At 44.8% G+C, this 15,383-nt stretch overlaps 1 protein-coding gene across 1 annotated transcript in view; it reads right to left on the minus strand.

The window, feature by feature from the left end:
* Positions 1-6,706: 6,706 nt before the first annotated feature.
* The window catches only part of SIDT1 (SID1 transmembrane family member 1), a 42,722-nt gene continuing 34,045 nt past the window's right edge, over positions 6,707-15,383 (minus strand). The window contains exons 17-25 of the mRNA XM_026054325.1: positions 15,133-15,269; positions 13,172-13,280; positions 12,737-12,751; positions 11,858-11,934; positions 10,721-10,767; positions 9,847-9,952; positions 8,951-9,061; positions 8,115-8,228; positions 6,707-7,872 (exon numbers count right to left, since the gene is read on the minus strand). Coding sequence (XP_025910110.1) covers positions 7,810-7,872; positions 8,115-8,228; positions 8,951-9,061; positions 9,847-9,952; positions 10,721-10,767; positions 11,858-11,934; positions 12,737-12,751; positions 13,172-13,280; positions 15,133-15,269 — 779 coding nt within the window. The 3' untranslated portion in view covers positions 6,707-7,809. The remainder of the gene's footprint in view (positions 7,873-8,114; positions 8,229-8,950; positions 9,062-9,846; positions 9,953-10,720; positions 10,768-11,857; positions 11,935-12,736; positions 12,752-13,171; positions 13,281-15,132; positions 15,270-15,383) is intronic.

Genomic DNA, 15,383 nt, shown 5'->3' on the forward strand with positions numbered 1-15,383 from the left:
AGCAATGAAACTGTTGTGTTAGGCATCAGGAGTCTTAGGGTGATGAGAAGACCCAAGCAAGATTCACCTTACCTCAAGTGTGTGATTTAGGGGGGAAAAAGGAACTAATTGAAAAGGAAGTTTCTGTAAATTTTTCAGGTCAAATAATTCTGTTGTTTATTATAATAAGACTGCTACAAGCAAATACATTTTCTTCATCATACTTCTTCACACTAACAACTTGGTATGCTTTTCACCTAAGCATTACCTGGCAAGTTCATTTGTTTTTAAAGGTGTATTTGAGGAAAGATTTTGTGGAATGGATTTTTTTCCCTTTTTGTTGTTCCACAGTACGTTTTCGAATACTTTTTTTTCTTTTACAAAATACCAACAATAAGTGTTTTGTTTTGGAGAAAGAAAAGGATATACCCAGTGCAGTTTACTGGCGAAATCAGTAGTAGAAATGAAATGTTTGGAACTTCCTTAGAGCAGGACTGCCTCAATTGAGAAGCACTGTGCACGCAAGGCTTTGATTAGTGTCAGAAATGACTTCAGCAAAGAGCAGCAAATGGGTATAGAACTAAAATTTATGAATTTTAGTGTAATTCTTGATTAATCTGTTAATAAACCTAGGAAAATAAGAGCAAAATCAGTATAAGCTGAACGCAGGCAGTAAAATACAGAAGTATCAACATGTATGTGAGTTTCTTTTGGGAGAGAGAGAGGAGCCCGGTAAATACTTAATGGAAACTTAGAATGAAGAGATTTGAGCCTGTGTCTGAGCCATATTGCAGTGTTTTCTAGCTCCTATTCCCTAACATCAAGGGGAGAAAGGACATATCTGAGAAAAATGTGCTGTGCTAGCATAGAGCCTCTCAAGTTTTGCACAGATTCCCTGCTGCACTTTAAAGTTGTGCTGCTGTTGATGATGACTGTAATTCTGTTGCAGAAAACAAATTGTTTGGCGGGCCAACTGCAGAGATCATTTCCAGTGTAGAGTCATTTTATGCGTTCCAAGGCCCTCTTCTGCTTTCACCTTCCAGAGAGGCACTTATACAGCCCTGGCTACAGGACTTGTCACAGACTTGTCCCATAATATGTTTCTGGATGATTAAGCATAGTCTAATGTGTTTGTTAATAGCTGTTATTGCTTCCTCTGTTCCAAAAATAATTTTAACATTTATCACCTTAATAAAGAGCTCCCTTTGACAGGAGAAAATGGAGAAGAATTAAAACTATTTATACCAAATTGTTCAAATCTGTGTATATTATTTACTATAGTGATAGATGGAGCTCTACTCTATCTTTACCTAAATTTAAGTTTTCTAACACTCCGTCCACCTGTTGCTGTTAATCCAGTGCTGCTAGCGGTTACAAGGCCAGGCAAGTGATAATGTTTCACACTCATGGAAGGTACTTTTGCATACTTGGAGTAACTCCAAGCCTTCAGATTGCCACTGGCGACATCAAGAGCAAATTAGCCTAGGAACTACTAAAACAGCATATAGAGCTTGCTCTGTTTTCAAAGTGCTGGCTTTTATGTTGTGGCTAATTTCGTATTTTAAAAAAATAGTAACAGAGCCATTTTTACATGTAAGTTGCAAGTTTATAATATGATGACACTTAAATATGCTGTTTCAGCAGTCACAGATGTGAAGCAAGATAGTGTGTTGTATCCAAGTACCTGTGTGCTCTCTGGGAGAAATACAGATTTTGCCACAGGAAATTAATCAAAAATGTCCGTTGCTGTCAGTGGTGTAAATTATTTATATTTGGTTCAGAATTTTCTGCTGTACTCCTGCTTTATACAGTTGTATATTTGGATACAGCCCCAGGGAAAAGTCCATACTATTTTGTAATGAAAAAAGGAAATCTGCAGTAGAAATATATAATGATCAGGAAATCACCTTGTAAATGTAAATAAGATCTTGTTCTGAGTATTTTGACAGCTTTTTAAACATGTACTACATTCAGGTGTAAATTCTCCAGACCATAATCTTATTTAGAGTTCTGAGATTTCTATTGTTAAATGTAACACTTTGTTTAATGGTTGTAATAATTATTTGCATAGATATGAACATTATAGTATTTTATTAAAAAAAAAGAAAAATGCTCTTTGAACATTTCTGTGGTTTACTTTTTCTTCTGGAAAGCCACACACAGCTCATTCTTTTTCAAGCTATGTTAAGAAGTTTTGGGTTTGAGACGGGACACTTGAAAATTACAGTTTTCCTCAGAACTACACTTAGTATATTCCAGGGTTACATGTCACTTCATTTGGGTATATGAAACCACATGATCCAGAAGAAATATTATGCATCTGAATCATGCATGGCAGACGTTGCTCCTGTAGAGGTGACAATAACCACCATACTAAGAAACAGCTTTTGAAAGTACCTGCTGTTCACTGCTTTGTGGGCTGGGGTGTGCATGATGCCCCACCGCATTGCCTGGATTCCAGTTCTGTACCTGTGGGATGCTATTTGGAATGAATTGATACCATAGGAACACTGCAAGAGTTAAATAAAAGGATTTGGGATTCTTGGGCAACACACAAGTTGCTGAGGGAGCATTAGAAATGCTACAAACCCAATTCTTTCTGGAGGATCTAAGGAAGGTTTCGTCAGAAACCTTAAAAGCTTTGTGAGCACAGGACTGTCTTACATGGAGGAGAATTTTAGGTCATTTGTTTTTAAATAACTTTACTGAGTCAGACTAACTTGTATTTTGTGCCACATGTGTGGTTCATTAGAGCAACAAGAAGAGCTGGCACACAGTTTACTTTCTTTGAGCAGCAATGGCAACCTTAAGCCAAGCTTGCAATCTCAGCAACCTTGCAATCCCAGCCTAAGCCCCTTACCATCTCTACCTGAGACCTAGAAGGTGGCACTGTTCAACTACCCTTCATAGCACCAAACATTGTCAAAGACCAACAGCCCAGCTCCAGTGCTAGCTTGTGCAGAGTGCAGAGGGGTGTAGGTTTTTACTCTCCCTGTAGATACCTGCTGTCTGTGGTACATGACTTACATCTATCTATCTATATATATACACACACACACATATAGATGATGGCAACCACGTACAAAAATACGAGTGAAATTGGCTCAAGCTGACTGCACCCACCCCAAGACAGAAAAACCAATCTACCTTAATCTGACCTAAACCCTGTTAATGTTCTGTATAGTCTGAGGAGTACCCTGCTCCTCTTTTTATTGGACACAGTCCTCTCTGTGTCTGTACCATTGTTTCAATGGGCACAAAACTATTTTAAATGGCTAAGGCTCTGCCTTTATGTCTCACTGAAATGTCACATGCTTCTCAACAGCTTGGCTGTTTTGCATTGGTTGGGTTTTTACCATCCCAGAGGCTTTGGTCATAGCTGTGTCACATCAACAATGTGAATCTGGTAGCTTCCCTTTCCCCAAAAAGAAAAAAAACAATTTTAGATAGATCTAAGGAATAAATATTATCTGTCCATCCCCACTTTCTTGAATGATGGTCAGCAGACCTATGGTCTGGTGCCCAGGAGCTTGGAGAAAAGAAGAGCACAGTAAAGCAAAGCATCAAGGTCATGTTGCTTCTGGGTGGAAAGCAGCAGCTGCTCAGCACCAGCTTTCTGGCCATGCACCTTTAGCCTGACCACAGCTCTGCACTGCCTTTTACTCAGGGACATATTCAGAAGACAGAGCAGGTTTAGCACTGTGCTGCAGGAAGTGCAGACCACAGATATAGATGACAGCACATCATCATCATTATCATAGCTCTGCTGACACATACAGACCAGCTTGTCTCATGCCTTCACATATGAACAGGAGTGTTTAGCAACCACCCACTGAAAGCTCAGGGCTGGTATTGCTGCATAGACCCGGTTTCCAACATACACTGGATGATAGTTTGGCTACCACTACTTCCAGCAGGGACCCTGGCCTTTCTTCTGTTGTTACCCTCAGCCCCACCATGAAACAAACTCAATGAATGGAATGGCAGGGGACAGAAAATCCAAAGCAAACTGAAAAGCAGAAGCAGAAAAACCAAAAGAAAAAAGCAGAAAAAAATCCAAGCAGAAAGCAGAAAAAAATCAAAAGCAGAAAAAAATCAAAAGAAAAAGCAAAGCAGAAAATCCAAAGCAAAACTGAACCATATTCTTCCCTGTTAGGAGTTGTTAGAGGAGAATGCAGCAAGAAGGATGAACATGTGGCAGGGGAAGAGGGATCAGGCTACCTGCCCCTTATGAGCAAAGGGGGCCCTTGAGTGGCAGCCTCATAAGCCTCATACTCTAACACATGCATTCATCCCAATTGCTGCTCTAGTTGCCTCCCCACACCTCAGTCTAATGCTGACTTCCTCAGTGAACATGAAAGAGAAAAAAAAAAAAAAGAACAAAAGATGTACTGCAAGACTCCATGCTTCCCTTGCATTTGTGTGCTGAGGACTTGCAGAACCAAGCTAGAACAGGACAGCTGACAGTACAGAGCTGCCCCAGCACTAGGCCAGGTCACCCTGCCAGACAGAGGCACCCAAACACCCCCAAAACACCCATTTACCAGTTGTGCAACCTGCTAAGTTTGCAAGATCAAGATAGAGTTTGTGCGCTTTGTGTTTTTTTAAGCTACTGTCCCTCCTCTCCCCACCTCTAACTCAAGAGGCCTCAGAGAGGAAACATTTGTTTGTTCTTATAAGAAATAGTACAGGAGTCTCTGGCCAGACTTACTCAATTTGTATAAAATATTACCCCCTGTTACACAGGGCTAACCGCATGGTCTGACTCATGTATGGGCAGCTCAGAAACTGGGCAGCTAAGCTGAAGCCTAGTGAAGTCTATATGACAGACACTCTAATCCTTGGGCCTCTAGCAGGGCATTAGCACCACCTCAAGCATCTTTCTCACTCCAATATAATCTCTCACCTCAAACAAGGTTCCAATTTGGACAAGAGCAATGCATTTCCCTGCAGGTCCCGTAGCAATGGGACAAGCTTTGCCTTGAAGTGGCTCCTCTCTGCATGGCATTTTCCAGAAGCTGGTGCTCAAGGTACTGGTAGTGATAGGCCATGTTCTCACCTGCCATGGGCCCCTAGTGCCCAGGATTTAATATTCTTCCCTTGGCACTGCAAGCTCGTCCATGGCCAAAACATTGTACCCACTCCAAAGTCTCAGGTGGGGTTAGGCCTAAGCTTCTCCAGGCACTTGTTAGAATGAGAGACTTGTTAGTGCAAGGCCTGTGATGAGAGCTCCAGCAGGAAGTCTTCCCTGTTTTCCAAGGAAAACAGCTACTTCTCCTGTGATACCCCGAACCCTGGCCCTGAACTACTACCCAACTTAAACTTTGGTTTACTACCCAAACCATTGCTCTCTGAGGGGCCTTCAGAGTCTACAGGCTGCACAAATCACTCCTCCCACATACCTCTTGACCTATAATACCAAGATTATCACAGATTTGGGTTTCACTAACCTGTTAGAGACCTGGAAATGAAGAATGTGGATTCCTACAGCAGCCTCTGTGTTTGCAGGGAGGGGGAAAGAGCAGGTGGTACAAAAGAAGCTGTCAGGTCAAACATTCGCTCACTTTCAGGAACAGAAATTTAACTGGCTCCATCTGCACAACAGGTTTATAACTGGGTTATGAGAGATGCAGTCAGCAGCAAGGATGTGGGGCTTTTTTTGCACCTCCTGTTCTTGGAGTCCTCTGCAGTCCTTCCCTCCCAAAAGGAAAGATTGAAAGCAGGTCTTGGATTATATCATTTTAGATACAAAGAGAATGTATGTCAAGGCTGCTGGGTAGCTGAAGAGAGGAAAAAAAAAGATTATTCTCAGCCTGATACTTCTCTGCTGGCTCAGGTCAGACAAAAGTGAGAGTTTTGTCTCCTTCCCTGAAGTCCATGCTGGCAACTTCAAGAAAGAGAAGCTCCCTCTTAGCAATGAGCTTGAGAAACATGCTCTCATTTCCAGGACCATTGCAAATTCACAACTCAAGCTGCATGGCAAAGCCACAAATAAAACACCCACCAGGCCGTCACCACCTTGTGCATGTAGTGGCATCTCCTGCAAGGGGTGCAGCTCCATATCAATGCAGCTTCTCGTGGGACGATAACCAGCCAACAACCTTCCTGGGGCATCCTCTCAACGTTGTTCCTAATGGTTAGTTACTTCAATAGCAATAACTTTGGCTCTTTGCTCCAATTAGTCTTGTAAAGTCAGTTTAGTTAGGAGAACAAGCAGGTCATTAATATATACATTCAAGAAAGTGTATGCAAAGGTCTTGGTGAAACCTAATGACAGCAGCAGCTGTATTACGCCTCTGGGCACAACCTTGCCTAGAGTGCTCTCCTTGCTGCGAATACATTAAGCAAGAAGTTGGATCAGCCTGCAGAGCAGAGATTGGGAACATTCACTTTATTGACCACTTTGACAAATTCCAACTGAGGGGGAAGGAAATAAAATGATTTTTTTCCACCTTTGTTAGTGCAAAACTTTCCTAGACAATACAGAATTTTCAGAATAGAAAATGACCACAGACTTCTGCTTACATAACATGACTGGATCAAAGCCTTTGCACTGAATGCATGCACATGCACCAAAGAACAAATAATCAGATAATGACAAAAGTAAGGACCGCAGGCCTCAAAGAATATTTTTAATTGAAAATTAACAAAGCAGGTGATATTTTAGGTGCAATGTCTGCAATATTTCACATCTTATTCTTGTTTTTAAATATCTGAAAATTCAGGAGGAATGCAGAAATCAATAAAAAACTATTTCAACTGCAGAAAAGTTGAAGAGGGGAAAAGTCAGACATTTAGATAAAAAAGTCAACCCCAACCCCCATAAAATCTCAGCCCCAACCCAGAACAGGAACATTCTTGCCAAGTTTGCTCAAAACTAGCACATAGGAGCTGGAAAGAAATTGAGGTTGCTGGATGGATTCTTCATTCCACCTTGCCCTTTTAGCAAAGCTCCCTGGACCATGCAACAGGGGCCAAGACACTACACTACAAACAAGGCTGTGACTTGTTTGCCAGTGAGCCATGGTGGCTCACACTGCTCAGAGAAGCACTTCTGCTGCTATACAAGAAACCACTGTGCTGATAAGCACTCATGTGGCGAGCTGCCAGAGGTAAGTGAGGTTGTTCTATGTGTAAAAGGATAAGAGGCCACAGTAACCAAGACAGGAGATTCTGCCTCTTGTAGAGCATTCATGGGAAACTTCAGTCCACCATCTGTCTCAAACACTGCCATCCCTTAGACGAATTTCTATTGGTATCATGGTTCCCTTCCAGACACAGGATAAGATTCTACAGCAAGATGAAAACAACAGCCCACTACCATTTCAGCTTGGAGTCTTTTGCTCACCCAGCAGTTGTTTTGTGTCCTGGAACGGCCACGGGATGGGAACAATATGCTCCCCCAGCTTGCTGACGGGACCCGCTGAAGGCAGCGGCCCCTGGAGGCACCAGCTGCAGACAAGGGAAGGGACAAGGGAAGGGTGTGCATTGTGTCTCGAGTGCACTCACCAGAGTTAATGATAAAACTTCCAGTTACCTCCCTCTTCAGTGGCTCTCACTGAAGATTCAGAAGCCAGAGGGCTTTCACTAGCCCAGGTTGTCAGGTGGTGTCTGCTCCAGCAGATGCCATGGGTAAGGTGCAAATACCAATCCTCCCTTCTGGTCCTGCCTCAGTTATTGCAGCATCCCTTCATGCTTGTCATAGGATCCAACTCCTCTTTCCCTCAGGGCCGCTGGGCATGGAAGCAGGTTTGTTTCCAATGGGCTTTGGTGGCCTGGTGCCTTTGGCTGGGGGAGCAGTTCAGGACACCCTTTGCCTCCCCTTGGAATTCAGAAAACTGGAATCTTGTCCCTGCGCACTGTGTCCAAGTCATCATCCAGGGTTAGCAGGACCTGAGGAGGAAGAAACTGTAAGGTAGGGAACAGCCCTTGCTGGTGGTCTGGAGGCCTAAGGAAGAATAGGTCAAAGCAGAAAGTCCAATCCCTGCTCCCTGGAATCACCACAAAGGCAATCTTGGAAAAGAGCTTGTGCACTTTTGTAGGCTATTGGGGCCAACAATGGGGCAAGGGAGGACAAGAAGGAAGAAAGGGTGATGCTATACAACAAAGTGAGGGGGGCTTGAAACAGAACTTACCAGAAAGGAGAAGAACAAGGCAGCTGCAGAGAGGAAGTGCCAGACGTCATGGTCATCAAAGAAGCCCAGAAGGATGCACGGCCTGTTCTTTTCCCGAGACTCTGCTGGAGTCTCCTGGGAGAGGGAGAGAGAGCACTTACCCCAATATCCTCTCACACAGGGCCACATCAGGATAATGCTTCATCTTAACTCTACCTAGGGAGCCAGGATGACTGATAGCAGAACAAGAGGTGAAGATAAAGCAGTAACTCTGTACACTACTTTGAACCTGCAAATTGACTAAGGATCATAAGCCAGAGAAAACCCTCTGGTCTTTGCATGAGGGATGCTGCACAGCACAGACTACTCAGTCTCCCCTGGTCACCCCAGCAGCAAGCCCCTTGCTTCCAAAAACAAAAGCCATCTCTTATCAGAAGGTACCAGTATAGATTTAAGAGCCTTTCAGATCACAGGTGCATCCACAAGGAGCTTCCCTCCCTATGGAGGGGCCTGTCACCTGCAACTTATCAGGATTTGCCCAGTTTCACCTTTTAGATCGCCATCTCTTCTCCCTCTGCCCCAGCACGTGCTGGGGACTAGCCACCACAGGATCACCTGATCAAATCATTTCTCCAGAGCTGCATGAGTAGAGTAATTTTTTGGCTTCTCACAGCTTCCCGTGGTTTCCTCCCAGTTTGCTGAAGGAGTTGAAGACTTTTAGTTCACTATAAGTGGCCTAAGACTCTTTTCTAAACGAGTTTTGTTTTGTTTTGTTTTTGAAGAGGAACAACAAGGTAACAAGGTAGGGAAGCAAAGATGGCAACACAGGCAGGTGCTGACAATGAAAGATAAATTACCTCCCAGCTGCTGAGGTTCTGGAAGAAGAAGTAGAGGGCAGCCACCCACATCACTGCTGTAGCCATGATGCAGAACAGTGGGATAGGCAGGAGCTTTTCTGAGCTGCGAAGCTGTGGAGAAGAAGGATGCAGTTTTGCAGTGGGCCCAGGCCCATGCACATTGCCTGGAAGCTGCCTGCACCCACAAGGTGCTGCAAGGGCAGGCAGATCCCCTGTATAACACTGAGAGCAAACACTGCTGTTCAACCAACGCCTCCTCCTTGCACACTGGGCAAGCCTCAGCATTTTGCATGGCCTGTTTCAAACCAGCCAGCCAGCCAGCTCCTATATCAAATGTTTTTCCAAGTGTAGAACATGAAAGTTGAACATAGATGTGTCATCTCTGCTCTGAGCACAAGCAATGGGACCTCCAGCAGCATTCCCAAGTGGAAAGTGAAGCAGGGAGTCCAGGGAAGGTAGCTCGACCCCCTAAGCCTGGCTCTCTGTAGGGCCAGCATGGATGTCCCTGGCTTGGCCTTCCTGAACTGGGATTTGGAAAGCAAGAACTGTCTCAAAGCAGGGGCTGAGGAGCTGGTCTCACAGAGTCAAAGGGGAATTAACAATTTCTTTGAGCCAAACACTGCTATTAAACATCCTGACAATAACTGCTTTCTGGAGCAGTTATTCTCATGAGTCACCACAACCTGAAACCAATGCTGTTCAAGTGGCACTTGTGAAGTTCCATGGGAACCAGCATGGCCCCTTGGACAGCAGCCTCCAGCCCAACACTTGTACCTTGTCCCACCCTGGAGTCCCCCATAGCCCGCTCCACAGCACTACAGGAGCCCAGAGTACATCCACGAACAGCAAGGCCCATCCCTTTCTTTTTGGGTAGCTGTGGAGATAGGCACCTTTACCTTCATGATGATGTAAAAAGCCAGATACAGCAGCAAGTTACAGATGAAGATTCCCAGTATGTAGGAGGCGAAGTCTCTGGGCCGATACACTAGTCCAAAGATAGCACTGAGTGGGGAGAGAGTGGAATAGAGATGAACTCTTTCAGAGACTTTCAGGGTAGGTACCTAAACCCATCACTGCTCACTGCCTTTCCCAGATCACTGGGTGCTGCAAAACTGCCATGGACTCCCAATTTCCTGGAGAAAACATGCTCTGTGCCTTTGCTCTCTCTGCCAGGAAGCAAAGCAGAGCAGACTCAACTGTGCTTAGTGCCTCACAAGCAACATGAGACCACAGAGGAAAGAAGAGGAGCTCTGGGTTGCTTCCATTCATGGCCAAATGCTTGTGCCTCTGTGGTACTTGACTGCAGATCTGGATGTTTAGAGGAAAGCATGTTCCTGAGAACCAGCTTTAGTGAAAAACAAGGACTTAGGCCAAAGGCCTTCCAGCCACACTGTTAGGGTTGAGCCAGACACATGACCATCTGGCTAGTATCTCTGCCAAGTCTGCTGGCCCAGAGCTGTGCTGAAGACCTCCCGGTACAGTGGGAAATATGTGTGCAGTACAACTACCCTGAGGTGACCAGCTGGTTCTAAATGAGCTAGCTCATTCCAAAACCACAAGACAGCACTGTCACCTGGATCTACCTACCAACTCTGCCCATTGAATCCATTTCTACCCTGCAAGCACGATTTGGCACAAGCACAGAAGGGTTGTGGCAGATTCCACTACATTTCCCCATCACCCTAGGCCACCTAGATGACAGTTCTGTGTCCGGTACAATGCTAGCTTGCACATGCACAAGCACACAGGACACATATACCCCGCACTCACAAGGACCAGTTGACCAGGTTTCCAACAATAAGCAGCACCATCCTGTCCTGTGGAGGAAACACTGATAATTATATGAAACCAGGAGGGAATAAAACAGGTCTTTGCCTTGAAAATTCAATACCAGTGTCTGATGGCTTGGGGTCTGGCTCCTGCAAATACATATGATGGATATATGATGATACATATAATGGTGCATATGATGGATGTTGCCCTGGCCCTCTCTAATTTGAATACAGAATTGCAAGAAGGAGAGTAAGCATCTAAAGACACACAGCACTTGAGAATCAGCCTCAGACTGTGAATTCTTGGCTAAGTTTCTGCTAGTTTCCAAGATAGATTTTCCTCTCCTATTTTATAGGACTGTTACCACAGAGGAAAGACTTGCTTGTGAAAAAGGGCAGTGGAAGGTTTGGATAGCATTCTGGATATATCCAGAAAACAAGGAGTCCGTTTTTCCACCAAACTCTCCATTATCTAAGGAAGCACTGTAACTGTGGCAGGCAGAAGGGATATGTCCACGGGGAAAATACATTTGTGCTTATAGCAGCTTTCATGACAGCTCTTTCAGGATAACTAGCCTTACTTCATGCTTGATTGATCCTAGTTTGCTTGCAAAATTCAGTCTGGCACTTATTCAGAGGTGAAGGAATTAAGAAGATTATTGAGATGGATGCTCACAGATACAAAGCTCACTTGGCTTCAAGCTATAATCTGTCCTCTGTACCAAATAAAAAGGAGTCAGTGGGATATAAGGTAACAGCTGCTGTTTCTTCCTTGTTTGCCCTGGGGTGCTGTAGGAATATCAATAGCCACTGCTTTAGCCCCAGAGCCATAAGGGACAGTTACTGCCCAAAGTCTTATGCCAATCTCTTTGAAATGACACCTCCCAGGGAGCAAGGGCAAAGGCAAATCCTATCGCATCTGCAGTACCTTTGCGCTGATCTTTTATTCACTGAACCTTAGAACAGAGGAGGCCTGGTCAGGGTAAACAGCTCCACTAGAGATCTGCATCTACCCATATATTTTAGGGACGAAAAGTTGTGAAGCATCACTTTTGCAAAAAGGGACAACCTTTTCCTCTGTACCTCATAAGTGAGTGAGTGGTGAGGGAGATCCCAAGATAAGAGGAAATCTTACCATGTACATTGGTCGACTGCACTGCTGGATACAGTCCGTGTACAGCACCATCACTGCCCGACGAAATATCCCCAAGTCTGCCAGAGAAAAGAGGTTAAAAAGACAGTGCAGCCAGAGTGAGCTGCAAATGGCTGAATGGGGAAGAGTGGGCACCTGCTAGCTGGCAGAGGACCCAGTCTGCAGATGAACAGGGCAGTGTGCAGGTTCATTGCTGGCTCTAGGAAAGCAGTTTGTACTGAGCTGTAGGGCAGCCACCATGATTGAGATACAGATGATGTTTGTCTGGGGTGACATGTTAAAAAGACATCATCTCTTGAAACTGACACAGCCCAGGATTCAAATAGGCTGGCTGTATGTACAAGCAGGCTGGCCCTTGCAGCCACTTCTCTGGAGGACTAATGCTATATGAAAAGCTTAGTGTTTCTCTGCATGTGCAGCAAGGGAGAAAAATTCCTTTTGTGGAACAAGCTGCTTTAAAAGGGGACCACAGCAGACATCTGTCCCTCAGAGTCATCAGAAGGGCCTGTAGAAGCAGCATGCATTCAAGATATTCCTGCCCGTAAAAGTCATTACAGAGGAGTCATTAGTGGCAGGGAGAATGAGCAGATATGAATATGCATGCACCCCACCCACACGCACAGACATCTAACATGGACCTAAACATGGAGCTAAAAAGTCTCTAGTGCAGGAGAGCTCTGATATGACACTAGACCATCTTCTTCCTGTCAAGGAAGAAGGACAAGCTGCACTCTGGCAAACTGACTTCACTCCTGGAGAGTCAGCCCCTGAGGGTGCCTCCCCACACATTCATGCAGCCCTAACTGCTATGTTGCTTCTCAGTCACCTCCCCAGGGAAGAATAGGAGCTGCTGCCGGTTACCTGAATCAAGGTCATCTGAGGCAGAGAGAAGCAGAAGAAGAAAGAGAAACAAGTTTGTAAGCAGAACACAAGAGCCAGGTTTTCCAGCACACCACTCCCTTACCTCGTGATGGTGTTTATTTAGCTTGCTCCTGTGAGCATAGCACAAGGAAGAGCTGTAGCTATATGACAAGCTCCTAAGAAGGAGCCCAGCTCTTCTAGCTCCATGGGGCAGCCTAGTCCTGCTGACTCCTACATGTCTGCAGAGGAGCAGCATGAGGGCTTTGGGAGGCAGAAAGAGCCTCAGATGAGGGACAGGATAGACTAACCCAGGACAAGCACAGGCCAAAGGACTAGGCTCACAGAGGCACCAAGTACTCCAGCAGTCACTTGTGTTAGTGAGAAGAGAAGATGCATGGACACCACAGAGCAACACAGTTCAGTTGCAGCACTTACCAATCTTGAAGCGGCCCATGTAGTAGATATGAGTGCTGAGAGCCAGAGAGGCCAGAACATGGATCATTGAGAAAATGTCCCAAAACCACATGTCATTTTTTCCAAATACCTGAAAACAAAAATATATTAAGAGCAAATTGAGCCCTGCTAACAGTGGCTCAGTCCCTTTCCCACTCTCTCCTCAACCTCCATGTGGTGTTAGAAATCATCACTGACCATAGAAATAAACCCCCAAATTCTCAATTTGAAAACAAAACTATAAATCCAGATGAAGTCCAGAAAAGCAATAACAGCTCAGTACTTTTGGAGAAGAGACCATTTTTTCAACTCTTCAGAGAGGACTGAAAATTCAGAGGAGTGCAGCTGGCTCAGAGAACAGAAATGCAGGGACTCCCAAGCCCAAGCAATTTCTCTCTGCGCCTGGGCAGCAACTTGCAGACCTTGAGCTGGATTCGACAAACAGGCAGTGAGGGAACCAGTCATTACTTTAACTAGTGCATCACATCAGACTAAAATTACTCCTAGTAATGCCTACATCCAATGATTTTTAAGACATGTGGATTCTTCAGAGGTACAAGGTGAGAACACACCATTGTTTCAGAAGATCTTTCACTTAATTCAGCTATAGAACCTGTCAGACATGGTCCATGTGTGGTAAACTCTGAAGAGCCAGTCACGCTACACAGCAACTGAGCAAATGGTTAGTTTTATTCTGAAAACAGCAAAGCTGCTGTGCAGGCAGTTGCTCCTGTCATACACTTCTAGTTTATTTAAGAACTGGAAGTTGTCTACAAATCCAGGTTAATGCTATATGAAAACCTTAATGTTTCTGTCATATGCTGAAGTGCCCAGGAACTCAGTGCCTGCTGTGAGCACACACTGTTTTCTCCTAAATGTTTCCTTCCCTATGATCAAACAACTTACACAAAGGCAGAAAAGCTGCTTCTGTGTGAGTGGAACTAGGGAGATATGCAGCTTATAAGCTTGCTCTACTCCTCAAAGCTCCTGACAAGATAATATAGTCTCCTGTAATAAAACCTCATTATGTTGCATCTTAGTGTCTACTGCTATCAAGTGATTCTGTGAAGTCACAAGGAAAATCAGCATGCATTATCTCACAGATCCCTTCGCCTACCCTAAGACCTTTACAGAACTGATTGATAACTTGCATTACATTGGGTAGTGTTGGGCTAAAAACCTACTGGGACACAGCTTTTAGTTCAATGCAAGAATTCAATAGATTTTGTCTAGTTACTGCTGAATGAAACTCCAAACATTCAGAGAAGAGAGCAGAGACCTCAAAGGTCAACTATAGATTGGCAGTTCAGGCAAGCCAGCTCAGGGCCTGTGCTGCTAGGAGCAAAAGGGCAAAGCCTCACACCAGTCTGACCCACTGGCAACTGCTGGCACACAACGGTCATCCTCTTGCTATTCTAGCTGCTGGCTCCCTCTGCACCACTGCCCTTCTACAACTAGATATTTCTGAAACTTGCCTGGAAGTCCCTGGACAATAATACTAGCCCTGCATCTCTCCAAAGACAGCAAAGCCAATTGCAGAAGCTGTGCCCAGTAACACAGTTTCCCAAAGGAGGAGAAAAGACATGAGCGGTTTGGCAAGGGACACTTTTCTTCAAAGCTCAAGCCAGTTCACCCCTCAACTCCAAGGTGGACCTCCCCATGAGAAGCCAGCAACATGTCTGTACAAGCACATCTTGGTGCATGAACCTCCCCATCTCGGGAGGAGTAGAACAGGGTAGACAAGGCTTGAAAAAGAGCAAGCCTAGAGCAAACTGCTCTGCTCTTATCTGTGAGCCCAGGGGAAAAAAAAAAAAAAAAAGCTCATTGGGAATTCAAATGCTATCATCTACTTCACACAGTCTTATTCAGCTCAGCTTTGAGCCATGCTGGAAAGCAGTGCCATCTCCTTCCCAGAGAGAGAAGTAGATAAGAGGAAGATGTACCACTCCAAGGACTGCCAGACAGATGACCACAGCAAATGAGGCATAGGCTGAATAGGCACTGGCGTTGATGTCTGGGTGGCGGGTCTGATACAGCTTGAGCATGCACAGTCCTGCAATCATGTACATGAAGGAGGTGTCTGTGGAAGGAGAATAAGAGAGTCAGTAAAGACTCCAGACTTCTGCCAACAGACTCAAGCAGTTCCAAATTGCCTATAAAGAAGAATCATGGAAGCAGGGACAAACTCAAAACT

This window comes from Nothoprocta perdicaria, unplaced genomic scaffold (assembly GCF_003342845.1).
Source record: "Nothoprocta perdicaria isolate Ctin4 unplaced genomic scaffold, notPer1 scaffold_120, whole genome shotgun sequence".
NCBI classification, from domain to species: Eukaryota; Metazoa; Chordata; class Aves; order Tinamiformes; family Tinamidae; genus Nothoprocta; species Nothoprocta perdicaria.